The sequence below is a fragment of the Apiospora marii genome (genome assembly GCF_038362585.1).
Source record: "Apiospora marii strain CBS 49790 chromosome Unknown utg000013l_segment0_segment0, whole genome shotgun sequence".
NCBI classification, from domain to species: Eukaryota; Fungi; Ascomycota; class Sordariomycetes; order Amphisphaeriales; family Apiosporaceae; genus Apiospora; species Apiospora marii.
Window position 1 is genome coordinate 1,535,155 of NW_027117384.1, and position 19,358 is coordinate 1,554,512.

The 19,358-nt window shown below is 55.3% G+C and overlaps 4 protein-coding genes across 4 annotated transcripts; 1 reads left to right on the plus strand and 3 right to left on the minus strand.

Moving 5' to 3' along the window:
* Positions 1 to 1,456: 1,456 nt before the first annotated feature.
* On the plus strand, positions 1,457 to 4,447 carry PG985_015613 (uncharacterized protein; the record flags this gene model as incomplete). The annotated part of the gene is made up of 1 exon (XM_066835379.1): positions 1,457 to 4,447. One exon carries the CDS (start codon positions 1,457 to 1,459, stop codon positions 4,445 to 4,447), a length of 2,991 nt encoding a protein of 996 aa, XP_066676582.1.
* A 1,486-nt stretch (positions 4,448 to 5,933) lies between these two features.
* Positions 5,934 to 9,705, minus strand: PG985_015614 (uncharacterized protein; the record flags this gene model as incomplete). The annotated part of the gene is made up of 3 exons (XM_066835380.1): positions 5,934 to 7,083; positions 7,139 to 8,169; positions 8,236 to 9,705. 3 exons carry the CDS (start codon positions 9,703 to 9,705, stop codon positions 5,934 to 5,936), a joined length of 3,651 nt encoding a protein of 1,216 aa, XP_066676583.1.
* A 2,716-nt stretch (positions 9,706 to 12,421) lies between these two features.
* On the minus strand, positions 12,422 to 13,679 carry PG985_015615 (lipase 2; the record flags this gene model as incomplete). Its single annotated transcript, XM_066835381.1, has 3 exons — positions 12,422 to 13,030; positions 13,095 to 13,529; positions 13,617 to 13,679. 3 exons carry the CDS (start codon positions 13,677 to 13,679, stop codon positions 12,422 to 12,424), a joined length of 1,107 nt encoding a protein of 368 aa, XP_066676584.1.
* Positions 13,680 to 14,534: 855 nt separating this feature from the next.
* PG985_015616 (leucine Rich Repeat domain-containing protein) lies at positions 14,535 to 17,074 on the minus strand (the record flags this gene model as incomplete). The annotated part of the gene is made up of 4 exons (XM_066835382.1): positions 14,535 to 15,804; positions 15,873 to 15,969; positions 16,053 to 16,447; positions 16,542 to 17,074. 4 exons carry the CDS (start codon positions 17,072 to 17,074, stop codon positions 14,535 to 14,537), a joined length of 2,295 nt encoding a protein of 764 aa, XP_066676585.1.
* Between the last annotated feature and the right edge of the window lie 2,284 nt (positions 17,075 to 19,358).

The window sequence follows — 19,358 nt, forward strand, 5'->3', positions numbered from 1 at the left end:
TGGCTTCCTGCGGGCCCGCGAATACGAGGGGGGCCATGTGCAAGTGAGCCAAGAGGCAGCCGGGTATCTATGTCAGGAAATGGCCGCACAATCCGGAGTCATAATCATACCAGGTGAAGAAGCTACACCCCTTTTGCATCCAGCCTCGACCAAGGTTCAACACAGACAGATGTCAAGATGAGTGGCCCCCCTATCTATTTCGTAAGCGTTCTGACACTGGGGAGCCGGCCTGTGCATATAAGCCGAAGCGTAAGGGAGGAAAAGGGGGTTCAGGCGCCGTCTTCAGGAAGCTTCCTGTAGCATATGCTAGCAGTGTGGCTAGTATGGACAAGGTGAACTCTGCCTCGTATTAGTTGGTAACGAACTCATCGAGGCCATGTTGTTGAATCGGAGCTACCTACTCGGATCTGCAGAGAGGCAAATGATGTGGCTGCAGTCAGGGTCACAGTTCTGCTGGAAAATGCGCAAGCAATTCCCATTCCTTGGGCATGTGCTGTTCCGTATTTCGATCGAGAACGACCCCAGTGAAAGCGGGAAGCTGCACTGGAGAGGCTTCAATAAGTCGGTATTTACATGCCTGGATCCTGTATCCAACATACCCCTCACGAAAACTTCCATAAAGGTATGGAATGATGTAGTTGATAGGTAGATATGGATGTGGCTTGATGGATGTCGGGACCTTATGCAGGTGCAGTGCATCCCTGTCATCCATATTGGCTGCTACTGCTATGCGTTCGCTTACATTGCGGTTTGATGTCGAGAATAAGGTTGACTAGGTTGGCTAGGTCAGCCTGGTGTTTCCTTTTCATTATCTGCTGCCACTTGCACTTGCCTGCCATGGGTCCCTACCGACCCAACCAGTCAGCTCCCAGACCCAACGCCCCGGGCTGCCATTGCAACATCACTCACTACAGACATACTCTCTATAGGCAACCTGGCTCGCAATTTGCCCCCTGGTCATCTCGGTGAGAGCTAAGCTTTTATTGCGCGGGCGTCTGCCGTGGGACCACAGACTTGCATTCTTGCTGACGCACGGCTGTTCCAGACGCCTCCAGACTCGTTGACTTGTTGTAGTCTCTGATGACAGGACAGTGCACAGAGACTTGGGCTGGATGTCAATACCAGCTCCAGCCATCAACACCCCCTGTAATCATGGGGGGCCGAGGTAGCAGAGGCGGCAGCGGCAGCGGCAGCAGCAGTAGCAGTAGTATCGCGGCGTTAGACTGTCTCTTCGGGGCCATCGGGTTGCAGCATCCCGAGCGAGTGGTGAGCCGTGGCGACTGGTCGCCTTGAACATGGCCTATATATGAACCTCGCCTGCCTCCCCCGTTCCAAGATATCCAACCCACACCACACTCTTCATCACCACATTCACTCGTTTGTTCAGTCACTCTTTATCAGAAGTCCTGGCTACTTCTACGTGTCATTCGTTGATCCCGCTTCCCCGTAGAAGACCATGTCTTCCTACAAGCCTGCCCTGGCGCTTGCCGCCATTACACTCGTTACCCACGTCTCTGCCTGGTATCCCAACCGTCCCCGGTGTACCGATGCCTACCAGCCCTTCGCTCCGCTTGGCTGCTACGCCAATGGTCAGAATGGCCAGCCGGGCGCTCTGATGGAGCGTATGGACATGGACGCCTACAACATGACCATCGAAGCCTGTACCGGCACTTGCAAGGGCAACGGCTTTACGTATGCTGCCCTGGGTTGGATCGGGAGCTGCTACTGCGGCCAGACCATCAACCGGCCGACGGTCGACAGCGGCCTGTGCAACCTCAAGTGCTCCGGCAACAACGCCCAGACCTGTGGCGGAGACTCCAGCGTGCTCGTCTACAAGGACAACACGTTCCCCGACATCACCACGCAGACCACGGACGCCTACGCCTCGCTGGGCTGCTACACCGACTCCGGCACCAAGCCCGTCTTCTTCCGCCAGGACAGCCTGTCGTCCGGCAACCTGACCACCAAGGCCTGTCTTCAGACCTGTCTGAACGGCCGTTTCCCCTATGCCGCAACCGAGTTTGGAGGTGAATGCTACTGCGGTGTCGTCCTCGGCGAGGGTGTCTCGTCGGTCGATGCCAGCAAGTGCAACATGGCCTGCAATGGTGCTTCTGGCGAAAAGTGCGGCGGCCGCAACTACCAGAACGTCTACCTGGCCAAGCCTTTGGAGTGTTCCCAGCCGTGCGGATACAAGCCCCCGACAGCCGCGACGACATCTCTGGCCACTTACGTCGTCTCGCCCATGCCTTCGACTGTCCCCGTCAGCAGCACCATCGCCACGATTGCTTCCAGCGCAGCGGTCGACATTCCTTCCTCATCCCCTGTCTGCGAGGCTGGATATGGATATGGTGGTTGTGCACCGACTGCACCCACAGTGGCGGAGTCATCCTCCACTTCTACCATTGCTTCTAGCGAGGCCGTCACTGCACCATCGTCTGCCCCGATCATCACCACGTCTTCTCCTCTGCCCGAATCGACTTCATCCCCTGCGTGCGAGGTCGGATATGGCGGTTGTGCACCGACTGCGCCCACTGTGGCCGAGTCGTCCTCGACGATTGCGTCCAGCGAAGCCGTCAACGTACCATCATCCACCCCGATCACCAGCACGATTGCGTCCAGTGAGGCCGTCACCGCGCCTTCGCCTACCCCGATCGCCAGCACCCCGATTGCCAGCACCTCGTCGCCCCTGCCAGAGTCGACCTCTTCCCCTGCCTGCGAGTATGGGTATGGTGGTTGTGCACCAACTGCGCCGACTGTGGCCGAGTCATCGTCCACGATCGCGTCCAGTGAGGCCGTCAGCGTACCATCATCCACTCCTATCACCAGCACGATTGCGTCTAGCGAAGCCGTTAGCGCACCATCGTCCACCCCTGTGACCAGCACGACTGCTTCCAGCCAGGCGATCAATGTACCCTCTTCCGCCCCGGTTGCCAGCGCCCCTTCGACCTCTGTTTGCAACGGCGAGTACGGACACGGAGGTTGTGCGCCCACTTCGCCCACCTCCGTTGCCACCGTCTCGTCAGCCGGGCCCGAAACAGTGCCTTTGCCTTCGCCTTCCACGTCCACTTATACTGTGAGCACCCTGGAAACGCTGCCAGCATCCTCGCCTAGCGTCCCTTCCAGCTATGCGGTTGTCACCCCTTCGACATCCACCGAAGTCGTCAGCATCTCGTCTACCCTGGCCGTGTCGTCCTCTACGACCTCCAGCATCGTGGTGAACATTCCCTCCACGTCCACATCGACTTATATCGTAAGCACATCGGCTACCCTGCCGGCGTCCTCGCCCACCACCTCCACCCTCGTTATCCACGTTGTTCCCTCATCCTCGATCCCCTCCAGCTATGTGGTTAGCACTCCTGTGTCGTCGCCTTCTACCCCCATTGCCAGCATCTCTTCCACGCTGGCTGTGACGACTTCGACGCCGATTGTCCAGATACCCTCGACCACGCCGTTGACTACACTCAAGGTTAGCACCACCGTGACCGCCCCTGGAGTGTGCACATCGGTCATCATTGCGCCACCCAAGTGCGATTTCGGCTGCGGCAAGTTCTGCTACTCCCTGCCCGAGTGGACGGACAGCAAGGGATGCGCGAATGCATGGTCGCACTGCATGATCAATGTTGCCAGCTGCTACCTGAAGGCGGGCATTCCCGACGCCTTGAACTGCAACGGTTTCGCCCAGTGGTGCGGCAAAGTCCAGGACTACTGCAAGGCGTCACCGGCCGGCAGCAAGGACAGCTGCACCAAGGCGTGGCCCCCGGTCAAGCCCACTAGCAAGCCCGAGCTCCAGACCAAGACCATGACGGTGCCCTGCGCTACCAGCAAGCCGGCCGCGGTGAGCAGTGCGGCCGCAGTGAGCAAGCCGGCCGTAGTGACCAAGGCTAAGCCTGTCACCACCACCTTGACAACGATGCCGCCGACCAAGCCGACCGGCGTCTGCCCCATCCCGACGCCCACCGGTATCTGCCAGCAGCCCAAGAACGCCAAGTACGGCTACGACATCAACGCCCCCCTGGGCGGCATCAAGCTGCCGGCGCTGACGTGCAACAACCTCGAGGCGGAGCACAAGGCCGGCCACATCTTCAAGCTCTACACGGACGAGGACACGCGCAAGTGCGCGTCCTTCACCAAGCCCCAGTGCACCGACGGCTGCTCGCAGGCCTGCCGCGCGCAGTACGACCAGTGCGTGTCCGTCTACGCCGAGGGCTGCCGCACCAAGGGCAAGTACAACGGCAAGTCGTTCGGCCAGGGCTACTCCAAGGGGGCCTTTGTCGGCACCACCGCCGCCAGTTCGCCCCGCCGCAACTACCTCCGCACCGACGCCGTCAGCTTCGCCGACAGCTACGACAGCGCCAAGAGCAAGTGCACGCAGCAGTTCCGGGACTGCCAGGACATCAACAAGCGCGCCGCCTCGGAGAAGTGCAAGGTCTACGGTATCTTCTCTTAGAGGAAGAGAGGAGCGAACACAAAAAGAGAGAAAGATGGGGGAGGGATGGATAGCAATGCTCATGCATTCTCGGTGGGAATTTGCTTCATTGGGGTTTGCGAACGGTGTTGCTATTGTTTCTGGGGGTTACGGATTTCTGTTACGGCTCTGGGAGAATGAAAGGCGAATGAAGGTTATTCAAGGAGGTGTTATTTACTGCAACTAACGGTGGTTTCTAGGGAAAAGGGGTTCTTTGTTTGGGTGCTGTTCATGGTTGGGGATTCTTCTATTTGCTTGGTTACCTAGGCAGGCTGCACTTCTACCAAAACATCAATACAAGACGGGCGTTATGATTTGCACTCCAACTTTTATGAAACAGATCATTGAGGATATTATCCAGACTGATAAAATAATCAACCCAAGTTGGATGCTACAGAATTAGTGACTTTCTCCCGTCCACGGTCGAACTGAACGTTTTGTTCCTCGCGGGGAGAAACAGTTTGTGCCTGGCCAAAAATGCCAAAAAGCTCTGCCCCCACGCCGGATTGAACGACGGACCTTTGCATATCTTCACAGGCGCTGCTTTCGCAGTTTCCTTACAAGTGCAACGCTCTACCACTGAGCTATAAGGGCTTGATCCTTTTACTTTGTCTCGATGTTAAAAATCAGCTTACAACTATCTATATCAGAGAGCATTAGAAGATAGCGCAGATTATCACGATCATGATCGAATGCAGCATTGGATTCAATCAGAATGATGATGTTGTACATGGTGCACCAACCAAGTAACGTGGAATCGATACCCGCACATACGTTTGAAGATGTTGAGAGTTTACGTTCGCCCTGTCCAGCATACGCACTGCCAACCGTACCTGGCAATCAAGAAAGGCATTCGAGGCATCCACGTAAACATAGTTCTCACCGCAGCCATGCACACCGGTAACCTTCTGGGAAAAGACTATAAAGTTGATGGTATATGTGCAATAAACGTGAATTATCGGAGAGCCCCGAGACAGACTGGCTACTGTCAAGGCCAAGTACCTAGTCGAACTAGAAAAAAAAAGAAGCGCGCATCGGGCCCTATCTCATATATGTGTGAACGCCCAGCCAAAACGCCGTACTGTGTGTGACTCTCTCTCTCTTCCTCTCCCTCTCGCGCGTCAAACTCGGCAACACATAAAAAGTAGTAAAGTAAAAACCTTCAATGCCATGTCGTCGTTGTCGGCTCTGCGTGGGTAACGAAACCCCAATACCCTGAAACCCCCCATCGCTCTTTCTCCCTCCCCAGTCGGAACGCCGAAACATAAGCAGGCCATGGGCATGGCCCAAGGCGGGCAGGTGGTATTTGAGGAGGAAACGAGCAAAAGAGAAGGGGGAGGGGCAAAAACATGAATGACAAAGACACGACACGTAGCCACATCGTACAACAGAAGAAGTAAAAATCAACCAAGGAAACCCAGCTTCCATGCCACTAATAAATACATTGAAGGCCGGCCGCCGGGGTATATCATCTACGCCGGTACGTCGTCGTCTTTCGCCTCTTCGCCTTCGCTGGCTTCTTCGCCGAGCCGAGAACGCTGCTTTCTGCCGTCGAAGTGCTAGCAGCAGCAGCAGCAGCAGCAGTTGTGGTTGTGGTGGCGGCGGCGGTGCTACCCACGTTATTAGCGCTAGGCGTGTCAACATCGTCCTCCATGCTGAAGTCTACCCCCAGACCCTTCAGCTCGTCCTCGTCCATCTCCGTCAGTTCCTCGCTCAGACCCCGGATGGCCTCTTTGCCGGGCCATTGCTCTTGCAGCGCCGAAGTACCCTCGGGCTCGAAACCCTTCAGGTACCATGGCACACCACCGTCGGCGAGAATGTTGGCGTGGTCTCTACCCAGGCTTCCGTTGGACTGGGGCGGAGTCGGCGGCCCTGATTGCACCGGATGCGGCCCGGCAACATATCCATTAGTCGACGGCGGTGTGTCCAACGCCTTCACGCCATCTGCGTGAGACGGCGCTGCCTCTTTCTCTGCCACGACTTCTTCGTCGTTGTTCTCTGTAGCAGAAGGCCCAGAAGCAGGCACGTCTTCTGCTTTGGCGTCTTCTGATTCTTCGAGGCCAGATGTGTTGACCTCGATATTCCCTTCCTCGGGGTTCTTCTCGCCTTCTGCTTCGGCCATGTCGACGTCTGCTGGCGATTCTTCAGTCGCCTCCTCGCTCGATGGTTCTCCAACTGTGATTTCGTTGGAGGCATCTACCATGATAACGTCTTGGCTAGCTTCGCCTTCTGTAATGGCCGAGGCTGCGTTCTGCCTCAGCTCTAAGCTAGCCTCTATCATACCCTCAAGCTCTTGCTTGAGGTGCTCGACCGACTTATGCGTGATTTCGGTCTCAAGACGCAGTGCTGCCTCGAGCTGCGGTTGCACCATCTTCAAGATGCGCTTCCCCAGCTTTTTACGGTCTCGGTGGTCCGAGAAATCCGACTTGGTCACGGGCGCAACGACCGAGTCGATTACAACCGGAGGAGCTTGCGGCTGCGGCTCCGGTTCAGTATTAATACCCACATTGATAATCTCGCAGAGGTCGTGGGCGAACGCAAGCGTCGTGGTGTAATGGCGCTCCTCCACTCGGTTCTGGAGTTGGAGCAGGCCCTCGCGGAAAAGATTCTTGTCAAGTCTGGACGGCAACTTAGCATTTATTCATTGGTATTGACAAACACAGGGCAACTCACGTGAATGCTTTCTCTACGATCGGTGGCAATGCCTTATGGATGGGGAAGTAGCACGTATCGACAAAGTCCTGCTCGAGCTCGGCCGCCTCAAGCTTGAAGCGCTCACGCTCGACGACTTGTTGGGACATGGCCTGGAGCTGTTCGAGGTCCTTGATGAGCGTCTCGGCAAATTCGATGCGCCGGGACAGGCGGGTCTTGCCCGAAGGGCCCATGGCGGCGAAGTTGCGGCGCGTCAGCTCCATCGACGAGAACGTCTCCATCTGCAGCTGCAGTCGTTTGAGCAATGCTGCTCCGCGGCGCATCTCACGCTTGAGGGTCCAGTACCGACAGGCATCGCCGACAAACTCCCTTCGCTTAAGAAAGTTAAATCTCTGTAACGACGACTCGACGATATCAAAGACGGCCTGCGGAATCACTGGTGCACCTGAGGGTAGCTTCCAGATGAACTTGCCGGCCTGGCCCTTCTTCTGGTCTCCCAGGACTGCCGACAGCTTCGCGCCAGTCATTTGGGACTCATCGGCCGGGTGCTCGGTAAGGGCTTGCCGGTGCGTGGCAGCAATCGCCATGGCAGAGGCCTGGCTGTTAGCCCAGATACGATCCTTCATGGCTCTCTTGTAGAACTTCTTGGCACGTTTGGTGGCATGCGAAACATCGTTCTCCTTGGCATACTCCGACGGGCAGTGCTTGTCACACAGGGCCTTGAGGTTTGTACTGCCATCAAGCACATCCAGAGCACCAGAGCTGTTCTTCATCCGCAGGAACAGTTTGGCCCGGCGTGCACAGGTCACATGGAACGCCTGGTAGCATGCCTTATTGCCACACTGGATGCACGCGCCCATTTGTTGGTTACAGATATAACACGTGAGTTTCCAGCGGCTCTTAGGCACCTTGTCAACGTCCATGACGGGCTCCATGAAGGTGTGGTTTCCAAGAGTAACCTCAGGGATCCACATGGCACATAGAAGATGCGCCCATTTGGACGAATTGGTCTGCTTGAAAGCCCCATCCGAGTTCGGGCAGAATATGCACGTCTGGAAGCAAATGTTAGTAAAACGGCATCCCCACGAGCCTGCACTATAGGGTAAGAAGAAACTAACCGGAACGCCGCGCCCAATAAGCTGGCATTTGCGACAGAGCCATTGGCCCTCGGGGATGAAAGGTACTCCATAGCACTCTTGGTGAACCGCCAGGTCACAGCCATCGCAGAATACGATGGCGTTTGTGTTCTCACAGTCTCCGTCATCGCAAATAGCACATTTACTATCTTGCTCTTCGCCTGTCTGCGGCTCGCCGTTAACTGCTGCAGCTGAGCTAGAGCGAGGCCGGTGAGTTTGCGGTGGCTTGGGGTTCGGCTTGGGTATCCTCTTCTCCAGTGCATGCCACTCCTTCTCGATCTTGGTGATTGTGATCTCGAAGACTTCACGAGTGATGGGGTTCCACCCCACCGACTTCCTCTGCGCGTTATATGCTTCTAACCACATGTCGTCCTGCTCGTCCATATCGTACTCGACACGACCAAGTGCGTGTCCGTGTGCAGAAGAATCCCCGTCTGGTCTCGGCACTAAAGCCTGGTCGGCTTCATCCTCCACATTGGCATCAGTGGCCTTTATTAGTCGCCGATCTGGCCGAATGTAATTGTCGCTCTCTTGGTAGCCAACATTCATCATGGCTTTGTCGACATATCTCGCTTGACCAAACTTCTTGCTCTCAAAAAGCAGGATGCGGTTCGTTTTGCGGAACGCGGGCTGTTTTAGGTCAAGGCGTTCTTTAGGTGTTTGGTTTTTGATGGGTAGAACCTGGGGCGCCGTCTTGGGAGTCACGCCAAAGTCCGACCGATAAGGAAAGTAGGAATCCCTAGGTCGAACGGACCGTCGCCTGGATGGTGTACCGGGCAGGGTGCTCGTAGATGGCAATGTGCCGCTGCCCAGAGCTGCCGAACTGCTTCCAGCAGCCTCGTTGGCATCCTTTATAGGACTGCCGATCTCGTTGTGATTCCCTGCGGTAGAGTTCAGGGTGGCCGTTTCTGGCACGGACTTTGCAGTGCCGTCAACAGTGTCTGCATGGAATACCATGAATGTAGCCTCGATATCGAGGTTGGGGTGGAACTCTTCCCAGCCTCGTTCTTCTCTTGGTTTGTAACCTTCGCTCTGGACAACAGCGGCAGCTACTGCTGCAGCCGAGCTGATCTGCATTTCGTCATCAGGTTCGATTCGTGTCGCGGTTCGTGTTCTAGTGCTGCGCTCTCGGCGGGGGTAGACTGAGGGCGAGGCTGCCGAATTATTCATACTCTGGCGCGCTCGGGATCGGGGGTTGGTCGCGGTAGCTGGGGCGGATCGCCCAGCAGATTCGTCGTTCTTCTCCTTGTTCACGAAGCGTCCGCCACCGCCGGGGCCACCTGGGACGTAGCGGCGTCGCTTGGGAGGGGGTTCGGTGGCAGCAGCGGCACTCGCGTCCCGCTCGCGTCGTCGCGAGTCAGTGGAAGCACGCGACGACTTAGGACGGGCTCCAGTGACTCCGCGAGGAGCTTTCAGAGCAGCCTGGCGCGGCGTCCGGGGACTTGGGGCCATTTTCAGTTGGGTCTGGACAAGAAAATTGATGGATTCGATGATGACAGATGGATCTGTTCAGCGCGTCGCATCAAGGGGGGAAGCTGCTCGGCGTGCGACGAGGGGGCGGGCAAGGCATCTGAGAGAGGACATGGATGATGCGGAAAGTGCGGCCGAGTGGTCTTGGTGGTTAGATGGCGCGTTTCTGATCAAACCAAGTGCATCCTGAGTGCCAACGTGGAGGTGAATCAGGGTAGAAAATCAGCCAGGTACGCGATGAAGTTGAGCATGCCGTCGGCGCCACAGCCAAATCGGGAAACAAGTGGGTACCTCCACTTATCTGTCCCGCCCTATCTTGGTGAGATTAGTCATCCTCTGCCTCCCTGAATGCGGGGCGTTTGTGAATTGAAGCTCCCTCGGGAGGAGGGCCTTTTCACGGCGACTTCAGCTGACCGTCACAGGTTTGTGATTCAGGCAGCGAGTCATTCTATTCAATTGGTTGCAGCAGCAGTCATATCTCCGTTTTTCCATGCCATTTCCATACCTGTTCGTGGAGCTATCGTCTCTGATGCGTGAGTGGTGGTGGCAGTGGTGGGATAGGCGGCTACATACGTGGGTTCCCAAGTGGTCTTAGTTGCATTCCTGGACCCCCCAGATTTCCCATAGGCCCCATGCCTTGCTCCATCCGACAGTAAACCCGAACGAACAACACGATATCGTCGCAAACGACTCGCGACCACAAAGGGGCTCAGCACCTTCGCTTCTGGCGGCGCATTGGTTTAGAACCCGGTGATAGGATCGCCGTCGTGCGCCGGTTATAATGTTCCTCGTGCCGTCCGTTTCCGACCACGGACGAGCCGTCAATGGCAGCCGGCGGGCTTTGGTCCTGTTGATGTTGACATTTTCTATGATGCTGCCCATTTTAAGTCCCGAGCCAATAGAAGCCATACTCCCCACCCGGATCTTCAATGGATATGTTGGACCCCGAATCCAGCCCTACTACTAGAATCCTCGCTTACGTAGCTGCTGTGCCATGTACTACTTCACATGTCGTATTTTGATTGCTCTTCATCCCGACTCCCCGATCCCTGAGATGCTCCGACCGCTTTCGAGTCGCATTGATTCACTAGGCGGCAAAATCGGTCATGGGTCTGTCCTTACCTTAGAACCATGTGCTCTCTGCTGCTCTCCAAGCTTACAGGCAATACCGTGGTTCCCAACTATAGTTCGTTATCGCGTACACTTTCGTCTTGCATCCGAGATATCGCGATTGTCGTGTTCCTGTCCATTGCGATTTGGGCCATGCCAGATATGCAACAAGATTGTGCAATGCATCTTGGCCGCCCCTGAAGCCCCTTGTGGTAATTGCCGACCATATAGAAATAAGAAATGACCCATCAGGTAGGTGTGGCTAAGATTTGAAGATACAGTAAAAACCATGGGGGTTGCTATACGACACATGCGCAATAGACTTGTTCCATGTGGCCTGGGTGGAGATAGCGGGCCCTTCGTAGCACGGCAGAACACCACCGTTTTTCTCATCCTGTTCGGTATTCACGCATGGGACGAGTCGGACGCAGAATATGCTGGCAATTGCCGCGTTTCCGGTCTTTAAAATGTCCCAAATCTGCGGCAATGCTGTATGCCAACCTGTGGGCTTGCAATGTCGAGAACATCGGGAAGTGCGACATGATGACGTGCTATATCTTTTGGGAGTACTCCGTAATTCTACCGGCAATGCCTAGGCCCAGAATAGGTCTGCATACGACGACAACTGGCTTTGCAATCAATTGGGCCTCGGGCGACTTGGTTATAAAGTCATGGGAATTGCCATTCCAGAATGACCTCGTCATCAAACCAGGACAACACCACTTCTGATATTAGCGCTGCCTTCTGTGAATGATCAACAGGCCAGTTCATCCAATCTGGTATCATATCCAACGTTATAAACAATATGCCAATAGCATCAAGTGATCCTTAAGATGTACAGTACAGCATAACCTGGTGGGATCAGCGCTTTCGCCGTTGAGGGGATACCCGATCCTCGAACACAAAAAGGACATCGCTACTGCTGGGTCATCATCACAGGATTTAATCACCAAAGGGTGCATACCGACTCGAGAATCCATGACTAAAACGGCCATGATATGGTTAGTAGCTGCAGCTAACATTGTGCGGAGCGTCGAGTGTCTAGGTGACTGACTCCCAGTTTAGTCGGCTAGAGTCTTTCTTCTATACGCCATGATGAAACAAATCAAAAAGGCATGATGTCTACTGTATGTATAGCTTGATTTTTCAACGCTTTGAGGGGTAGGCGCGTTTGGCATTACACATTTGAGACGAGCCAGTGAAGGTATTTGGCACATTTTTACTTTCTCATCGAACAGCATCCTTGCGTGCCTCAATTTCAAATGACTAGACCAGGGGTGTCTGCTAGCTCTGATCTCGATCAGAAGGGAGAGAGAGCGCGCGTATACGTGTCTATGGCACGATGCCCTCAAGGTGGGATCATCCCACACGGGAAGGACTATGTAGACCAATGATACGAGCACCCGTCAACATATGTGGGCTTCTGCACCGAATTCTTGATATGACTACGATGCCACCAAGCTGGCCCCCCTAATTTCTCCACCTACACATGGCAGATCCTCCTTCTTCGGCAGTCATGGGCCGCGAGCATAGTATCCCCAGTAGAAGGTAGACATAACATACGACTCGTAGCCATTGCGGAATTAACTCAAGCCCCTTGCTCCTCAAGCAGCCACTTCACGCCCCGGACCGTATCCTCAACGAAGCGCCGACTAGCCTCGAGCCGCGGGAAGTTGGTCCAGAAGTAGTGCCCGAGCCCCGCGTAGAGATCGAGCCGCGTGCGGACGTCGGCCTCCTCGCGGAGGATGCGCTCGTAGATCAGGGCCTCGTCGCGCAGGGGGTCGAGGCCGCAGACCTGCAGGTAGGTTGGCGGCAGGCCGCGGTGGCCGCGGGGGGACCGCTCGCCGAACAGGAACGGCACGAAGAGGGGGCTATCGGGGTCGGCCCGGAGCAGCAGCCGCAGGCCCAGCTCGGCCTGGTCGAGGTCCTTGAGGACCGGGTCGGTGCCCTGGTCGGCGCTGCGCGTCACGCCCGGGTGGCTCAGGTACTCGTCCTGGTAGCGCTCGGGGATCAGCTCCGGCCGCCGGAAGCAGGTGATGACCGGCACGCACAGGTACTGGCCCGTCAGCGGCGGCGACAGGCCCTCGTCGCGGGCCACGTGCGCGAGCACGGCAGCGATGTTGCCGCCTGCCGAGCCCCCACCGACGATGAATCCGGCCGAGGGGTCAGCGCCGAGTGAGGCGGCATTTTTGGCGGCCTGAAGAGAGCGTAAATCGCCAGCATTAGCATTGTGGCATATCTTTAAGAATCGAAGAGCTTACCCATTGCAAGGCATCCCAAGAATCGTTGATCCAAGTCGGAAAGGGATACTCCGGCGCAAGCCTGTAGTCTACATTGACGCACACAGCCCCCAGGTCCCTACAAAACAACCTGCAATTCACCTCCTCGTCGGACAGGTCGCCCATCGACCACCCACCCTCATGATACATGACGACGAGGGGTCGTCCGCCCTGCGCCGCCGCCAGCGCCGCCTTCCCCTTCGGTCGATAGATCCGGACGGTGATCTCGGCCCCGTCGCGCACGGGGATCTTGCGGTCCTCCTCCTCGACCTGGTCCGGGATGGGCCCCGGCAGGTACCGCAGATGGTGCAGCTCGCGCAGCTTGGTGGCGCGGTGCTGCCGGCGGGCTTCATGGTCGTCGCGCCCGTAGTACGGATCCGACGGCTGCGGGTCTCGGATCGGATGCTTCTCGAGCTCCTGTATATATGGGGGCATGTGGCAAGCCACCTTCAGAGACAATCCTCTTCATGTTTCCTGTCCCTTCTGCGATTGGTGTGCACTTACAGCGCTAAGTGCGGGGTCCACGACCCCCAAGGATCGCAGTTCCTCTCTGGAGCGAGGAGGCATGGTTGTTTACTCAGAGCGTTGCTTGTGTTGGAAAGGCTGAGATAACGACTTGAAGATATATCTACATATACATGCCGAGCCGCCGAGGACCAGCCCCTCCCTGTCCTACTACATACATTAGTATTTGTGCGATAACATAAGCATGACGCGTATGCTAGTCCTCACTTCCGACCAATCACGCTGTTACGCCGGTTGGCTACGTATGTAGCCTCAATACTTACTTACCCATATCGTACATATGGTATTCTCACGTTTTATATCATTTAGCAACTTCACCATCGATTCAAAATGTCAAGCAAAGTGGTTTGAAGAGGGAAAAAGGCACAGTTTATTTTGATCAGCCATCACGCCGCCGATGAGCCCTAAACGCTGCTCGATAATGCCTATTTGCCTTTCCTGGAGCTATGCAGCTCAGCACGCCGACATGTAAATCTGCTGTCCTCCTCTAACCTGAACAAGGCTCTCCTTGTGCAGCAAACAGCGCTCTACTCCTTGACTATCTCGTCCCAGAAACAAATGCAAGAACCTATGCAAGTACCAAACGCAGAAATCCATGCGAAAGCGGGGAGTATCGTAACCGGAAAGATCAGAACATGCAAGACAGCCACAGAAAAACCCCCCAAAATCATCATGGGGCCACCAATCCTTCCAATAACGCCATGACGCTATGCTCCATTAACATCGAAACATGAACAACTAGAATAACACAATGCTGCAGGGGTTATAGGTGTGCTTCCCAAAACAACTCCCAACACACAATAGGGAGTAAATGTACGAACCGCTCCAGACTAAATCATGGTCCGTATCAGCGGGGGAGGGGGAGAGAGAAGGTAAGCGAACTGGGTAAATCGTTACTCAGCCAAGAGTACGACCACTGTGGATTGCCTGCGCACTCACCGTCCGGGGCGTGTTAGGTCCCGGTCGGACTGCAGGCGCCGCAGAGAAGTCGCCTACAAAAGTAGTCGGCTTTGTCGACTCCCAGCTCTCTTCGTTCAGAACGCTCAGATAGCCATTGCCAACCTTGTCTCTCAGCGCTTCAATCTTTTGCCGGTAGATTTCGCCACTGACGTTCCAGTCCTGAACGTCTCTCCAGGAGCCCGGCGACTCCTGACTGGAAAATGACGTAGATTGTTCTGAGAAAATTGCAGTGTTGATCCGCGGTACCTCGGGAGGACCCATGACCGCCGGTGCTGGCTCTGCATGTGTTGTATGCGATCTCTGAACCTCAGGCTTATGTGAGATGCGGTAGTTGTTCTCTGAAGCGGCTGATGTGACTGTGGCATCTGCGCCTATATCTTGCACTACGGGTGCATTCATGGACGAGATGGCAACATCACTGGTTGCAAGGTCTACTATACGGCGCTTCGGTGTCCGCCGCCGACGTGTCGAACTCGTATTGATTTCGCTGGCAACCGCCTTAGGAGTGGGTCTCTCTTTACGGATAATGGCGTGGTCTTTGGGTGCTGCGTAGATTATTGTAGGCTTGCTGACATCAACGGCTGGAACCTCGGGGACGGGCAGTTTCACAACCGGGACAGCTTCGGGGATGGCGACACGCTCAACCAAGTAACGCTTCTCCGAGTAACTCGGGCCTGATGCGTCGATGACGATATCCTCAGTATAGCCTGGGGTCCTGCGGAACAGGTTGAAAATAGTTATGCGGTAGTCCTTATGCGTGCGGGTGAAAGGGTTTCCTTCTACCCATATCTCCCGAATATCCGGAATGCCTGTTAGGCGGGCCAACTCCTGCGGCTCTGTCAATCGGTTATCTCTCAGGTCCAGGCGTTCCAAGGGGTACAGTTTCTCGATGCCAGCAAGAGAAGCGAGTCGGTTGGCCCGGAGATTCAGCGCCGTGATCGCGGGGAGCGGGTTCCGCGTCAGAGAGTGCAACGAGTCTATCATACAATGTGACAGGTTTAAAGCCCGGAGAGCGGTGAGTGTGGCCACACAATCGGGTATCTGGGTGAATAGATTGGACGAAAGGTCCAATGAGTTGAGAGTATTCGCCAAAGGTGCGAAGCTGGTTGCCGGAATTGTCGTCAAAGAGTTATCCGCCAAGCTCAAGTGCTTCAAGAACCGCCACTTTGTGGCAGGTAGAGTACCCGTGGCAAGCAGGTTAGATGCGCTGTGCCGGGGGTTATGCCAGGAGTCTGACAGGCTTGAATGTGAACTCCCGGAGCCAGAGCGCCTTACTTTGTGGGAGCTTCTGTTGGCTGTGGACTGATGGCGGGAAGTGGCCGGCCTGTGAGGTGAATGACTACGGGGCCGCCCAGATGTTTTGGTGGGGGACCTAAGTTCATCCGTCACAATATTTGCAACGGAAGCACGGCGACTGGTCTGTGGTGACGTGACATCCGTCCCAAGAGATCCGACGGGGGAGATCGCCGAGGGAACTGCGCGCATCAGGTGAGCTAGGAATTGATCCTGACTTGTACACCTCAGCATGGGGTATTGTCGGGCTCCTCCGAGGGCTTGAAGAGTGAGGGTGAGTTGGTGAAGCTTGCGCCTTAGAGCTGCGCCGCCGTCTCTTGTCCATGTCATCGAGAACAATGTCGATCAGGATATCGGCCGGGTCATCGATACATGCCCGTTTCAACGTCAGCGAGCGAATTTGCTCGGCGACACGGTCCCAACCGAAAAACTGCCTGAAGTCGATCCCGCTAACCTCCAAGGCTTGCAGATTCTTGAAGACGTACAGAGGTACAGCAGAATCGAAGGGGAACTCTTCATAGCCACGAATCAGTCTCGCTCGCCAGTCGGGAGCCAGCCTGAGACATGGGATTTTGGTAAAAGCCGAATATAGGTACTTCAGGTCGGCCATTTGAGCCGCCTTCTGCTTTTCGTTTCGAGCCGCCGATATACTGGCTCCAATTCCGAAACTTAGACCAGAGAGCCGACATGCCCGACATGACGCTTCGTACACTCGACACGGATCTGATAGAGACTACATCGGAGCCACGGCTGTGGGTCCGCTGGTCGGCACTAAGAAATGAAACATAGTTCGCCGAAGTCGAAGTGTCGTGAAGATTCTCGAGTCGTACTTTCATGGGGCCGACGTTGATGCCCATCTCTTCGAAGCGAGATAGTAGGTAGAATAAGTGGTGAGGTGTCAAGGCTAACTTTGCCGGCTTCAGGTTGTGTGAAGCGAAATTCAACGAGCCGAGCGACAGGGCAGCAGCAAGACCATTAGACGTGGATGCGGAGGTCGAAGGCCGTTCAGGCAAAGGCGCAGGTGATCTTGGTGTGGGCGGCAGTGCCGAGATACTCTGTGAGCTGCCATGCCTGGGAGTGTTACTCTGCCTCCGGAGTTGCAGCGCGTTGGCCAGCGCCTTCTCGTGCGTACGCACGAAGCTGGCCAACTGCTTGACGAAGAACTCCCCGTCTTCTGAGTCCATTGTTATCGTGGGATTACGAAGACATGGAGGACACGGTTATGATAGGAAGTTGTGCGACACGGATTGGTTTGATAAACGAGCCGTAGGTTGTCCGGATGCGTGGTGGTTCCGGAGGGTAGTCAGGAACCTGGGTTCGTCCGAAGGATAAAGATATGGGAAAACAAGATTGGAGATTAAGCTCCTATCTATCAGTCGACTTGCGACTCTGTCGGGGCTTCTAGCCAAAGGCCGTCCTGAGGAGACAATGTCGGTTAGCTTGAGAACGTGAAACTCATGGCCTTCAACGTGAATGACTAGGAAGTGCCGAACGTGGGGGGAGATTGTGATAGCCTGCTACCACTGCTGGAGAAGGTGGGGAGTATAGACGCCGGTTGATCTTGAAGCCTGTCTATAGACCAAGAAGGTGTGGCACCCATGACTCGCATCGAGTTCTATTGGTGCCTCAGAGGTTTGCTATGTGGTTTTATAGATCTGTTTCGCAATCTAGGCCAGCGCCGACGCATCATGGAGAATCGGCTTAGACAACAGCGCAAAACTGTGTTACACGGCCACTCTCGCTCTCACTTTGCATTGCACTTCACTCTCGAGGATGATGCTCCAGGCGGCCAGCGGCGGGCCAAGTGGGAGGGAGGGGCGGTTAGAAGATGGGAAGAAAGGAAAAGAGCGGCCATGAAGGGTAGGACAACCAGGGCGGAGGTGAGGCAGCAGCAAGTCTGGAGCAGGTTGAAGCAGTGTCACAGTCACATGAACCCCAAAACACAATGCATGGACGGGTCGAGGCCAAATGGGCCGTGGAGAGGAAATTTGTGTATAGTGAAGATAACGAAAGGCAGATCACCATGACTCGAGTATCTGGCGGAGGGCAGCATGTGGTGATGCACGTACCGGTATCGTGAACCAAGTGAATGGTCTTGTTCGAACCGCGTCTAGCAGACTTGTTCTCGTCGTCGTCGTTGGAGGGTATGTCGCTGATTCGTCGTGGTCGGGCAAGTCGCTTGCTGGTTAGGATGGCTTCGAGCAAAACAACAAGAGCGGAAACCGAAGATTTTCGAAAAGATAAGGAGCGACTCTTCAAATATCCTGGTGTGTACACGACGCCTCTTCGAAAAAAAGATTGTTCGTGCTTCGTCGTGCGTAAGAACAGGATTCCTGTCTTTTAGTCGCTTCAACCACGCAAAAAGTGCAGGTCGGGAAAACGATAAGATGCTGCCAGAGGAGGCTGCGGCGGTTGGGGAGGATTATGATAATAAAAAGAGCCCAGAGCCGGATTCCACGACAAAGTTGCAGGTGCCGGCGTTCCTCAGATCCCCGGCCCAGTTGCTCTTAGTCGGTCGGTGGGTTTTCTAAAGGTCCTCTAGGTCTCTAGGAGGGGAGGGGGACTGGAGCATGAGCGAGGAAGAAAGATGCTGGTAAGAGGTGTGGGTACATCCACTTTGGAACGAGGGTGGCATGGGGCACTACCAGACCTTACGGGTGATACCCCCAGTCTGTTCGAGGCAGTACCGGTACAAAGCTAGCACGGCCCTGGAGTTCTCCCTCCTGCAGCATTATTGACCTATTCAATTTATATCAAAGCCGCCTTCAGCACCGTTTTCCCCCCCTCTGTTCTTTCAGCAGAGGTCGCCGGGGGAAGGTGAGGTTTTCTTTAGAGGAGTATTCAGTCAGCGCTTGCACCCCACTGCATATGCAGATGTCTCTAGAAGACGGCAAGTAATTGAGGTTTGGGTAGAATGAGGCGTGCGCTCACGACCCGAACCAAGACTTTCAACTCTCCCCATCCCGCCTCTGTGGGCATGGGCACGGTCGTCCACTATTGATACCTATCCTGAAGAGCCTCCATAAAACCTCGTACCTGCACTTGTTGTCGTAGTATTGTCGAGAGATTGGCGGCAAAGCAATCAGATGGTCCAGTCTTTCAGTCAGCCAATCGATCAGCCTGTTCACTGAACGGGCCAATAATCAGCGCCTATCTGGCTTGTATCAGCCGCAGATGCCTCCTGTCCCCGAATAAAATACATCACCTGGAGGAGCACTACCAGGCCCAAAGTACATCTACCCTGCCCTAGGCATGCAGGTGCTCTTGGAAAACCTGCATGTTATCTGGCCCAAGTGGGCTAGTCAGGCATACATAAATGATGCAAATGCACTTCAACCTACCTGAATGCACTGCAAGACGAGACCTCAGAGAGACAGAGACAGACAGGACTGACGGTGGGGACGAGGAGTCGAGGAGACAACAACGACCTGTCCAGTCAAGTCGAATGCAGCAGTTCTGCAGAGAACA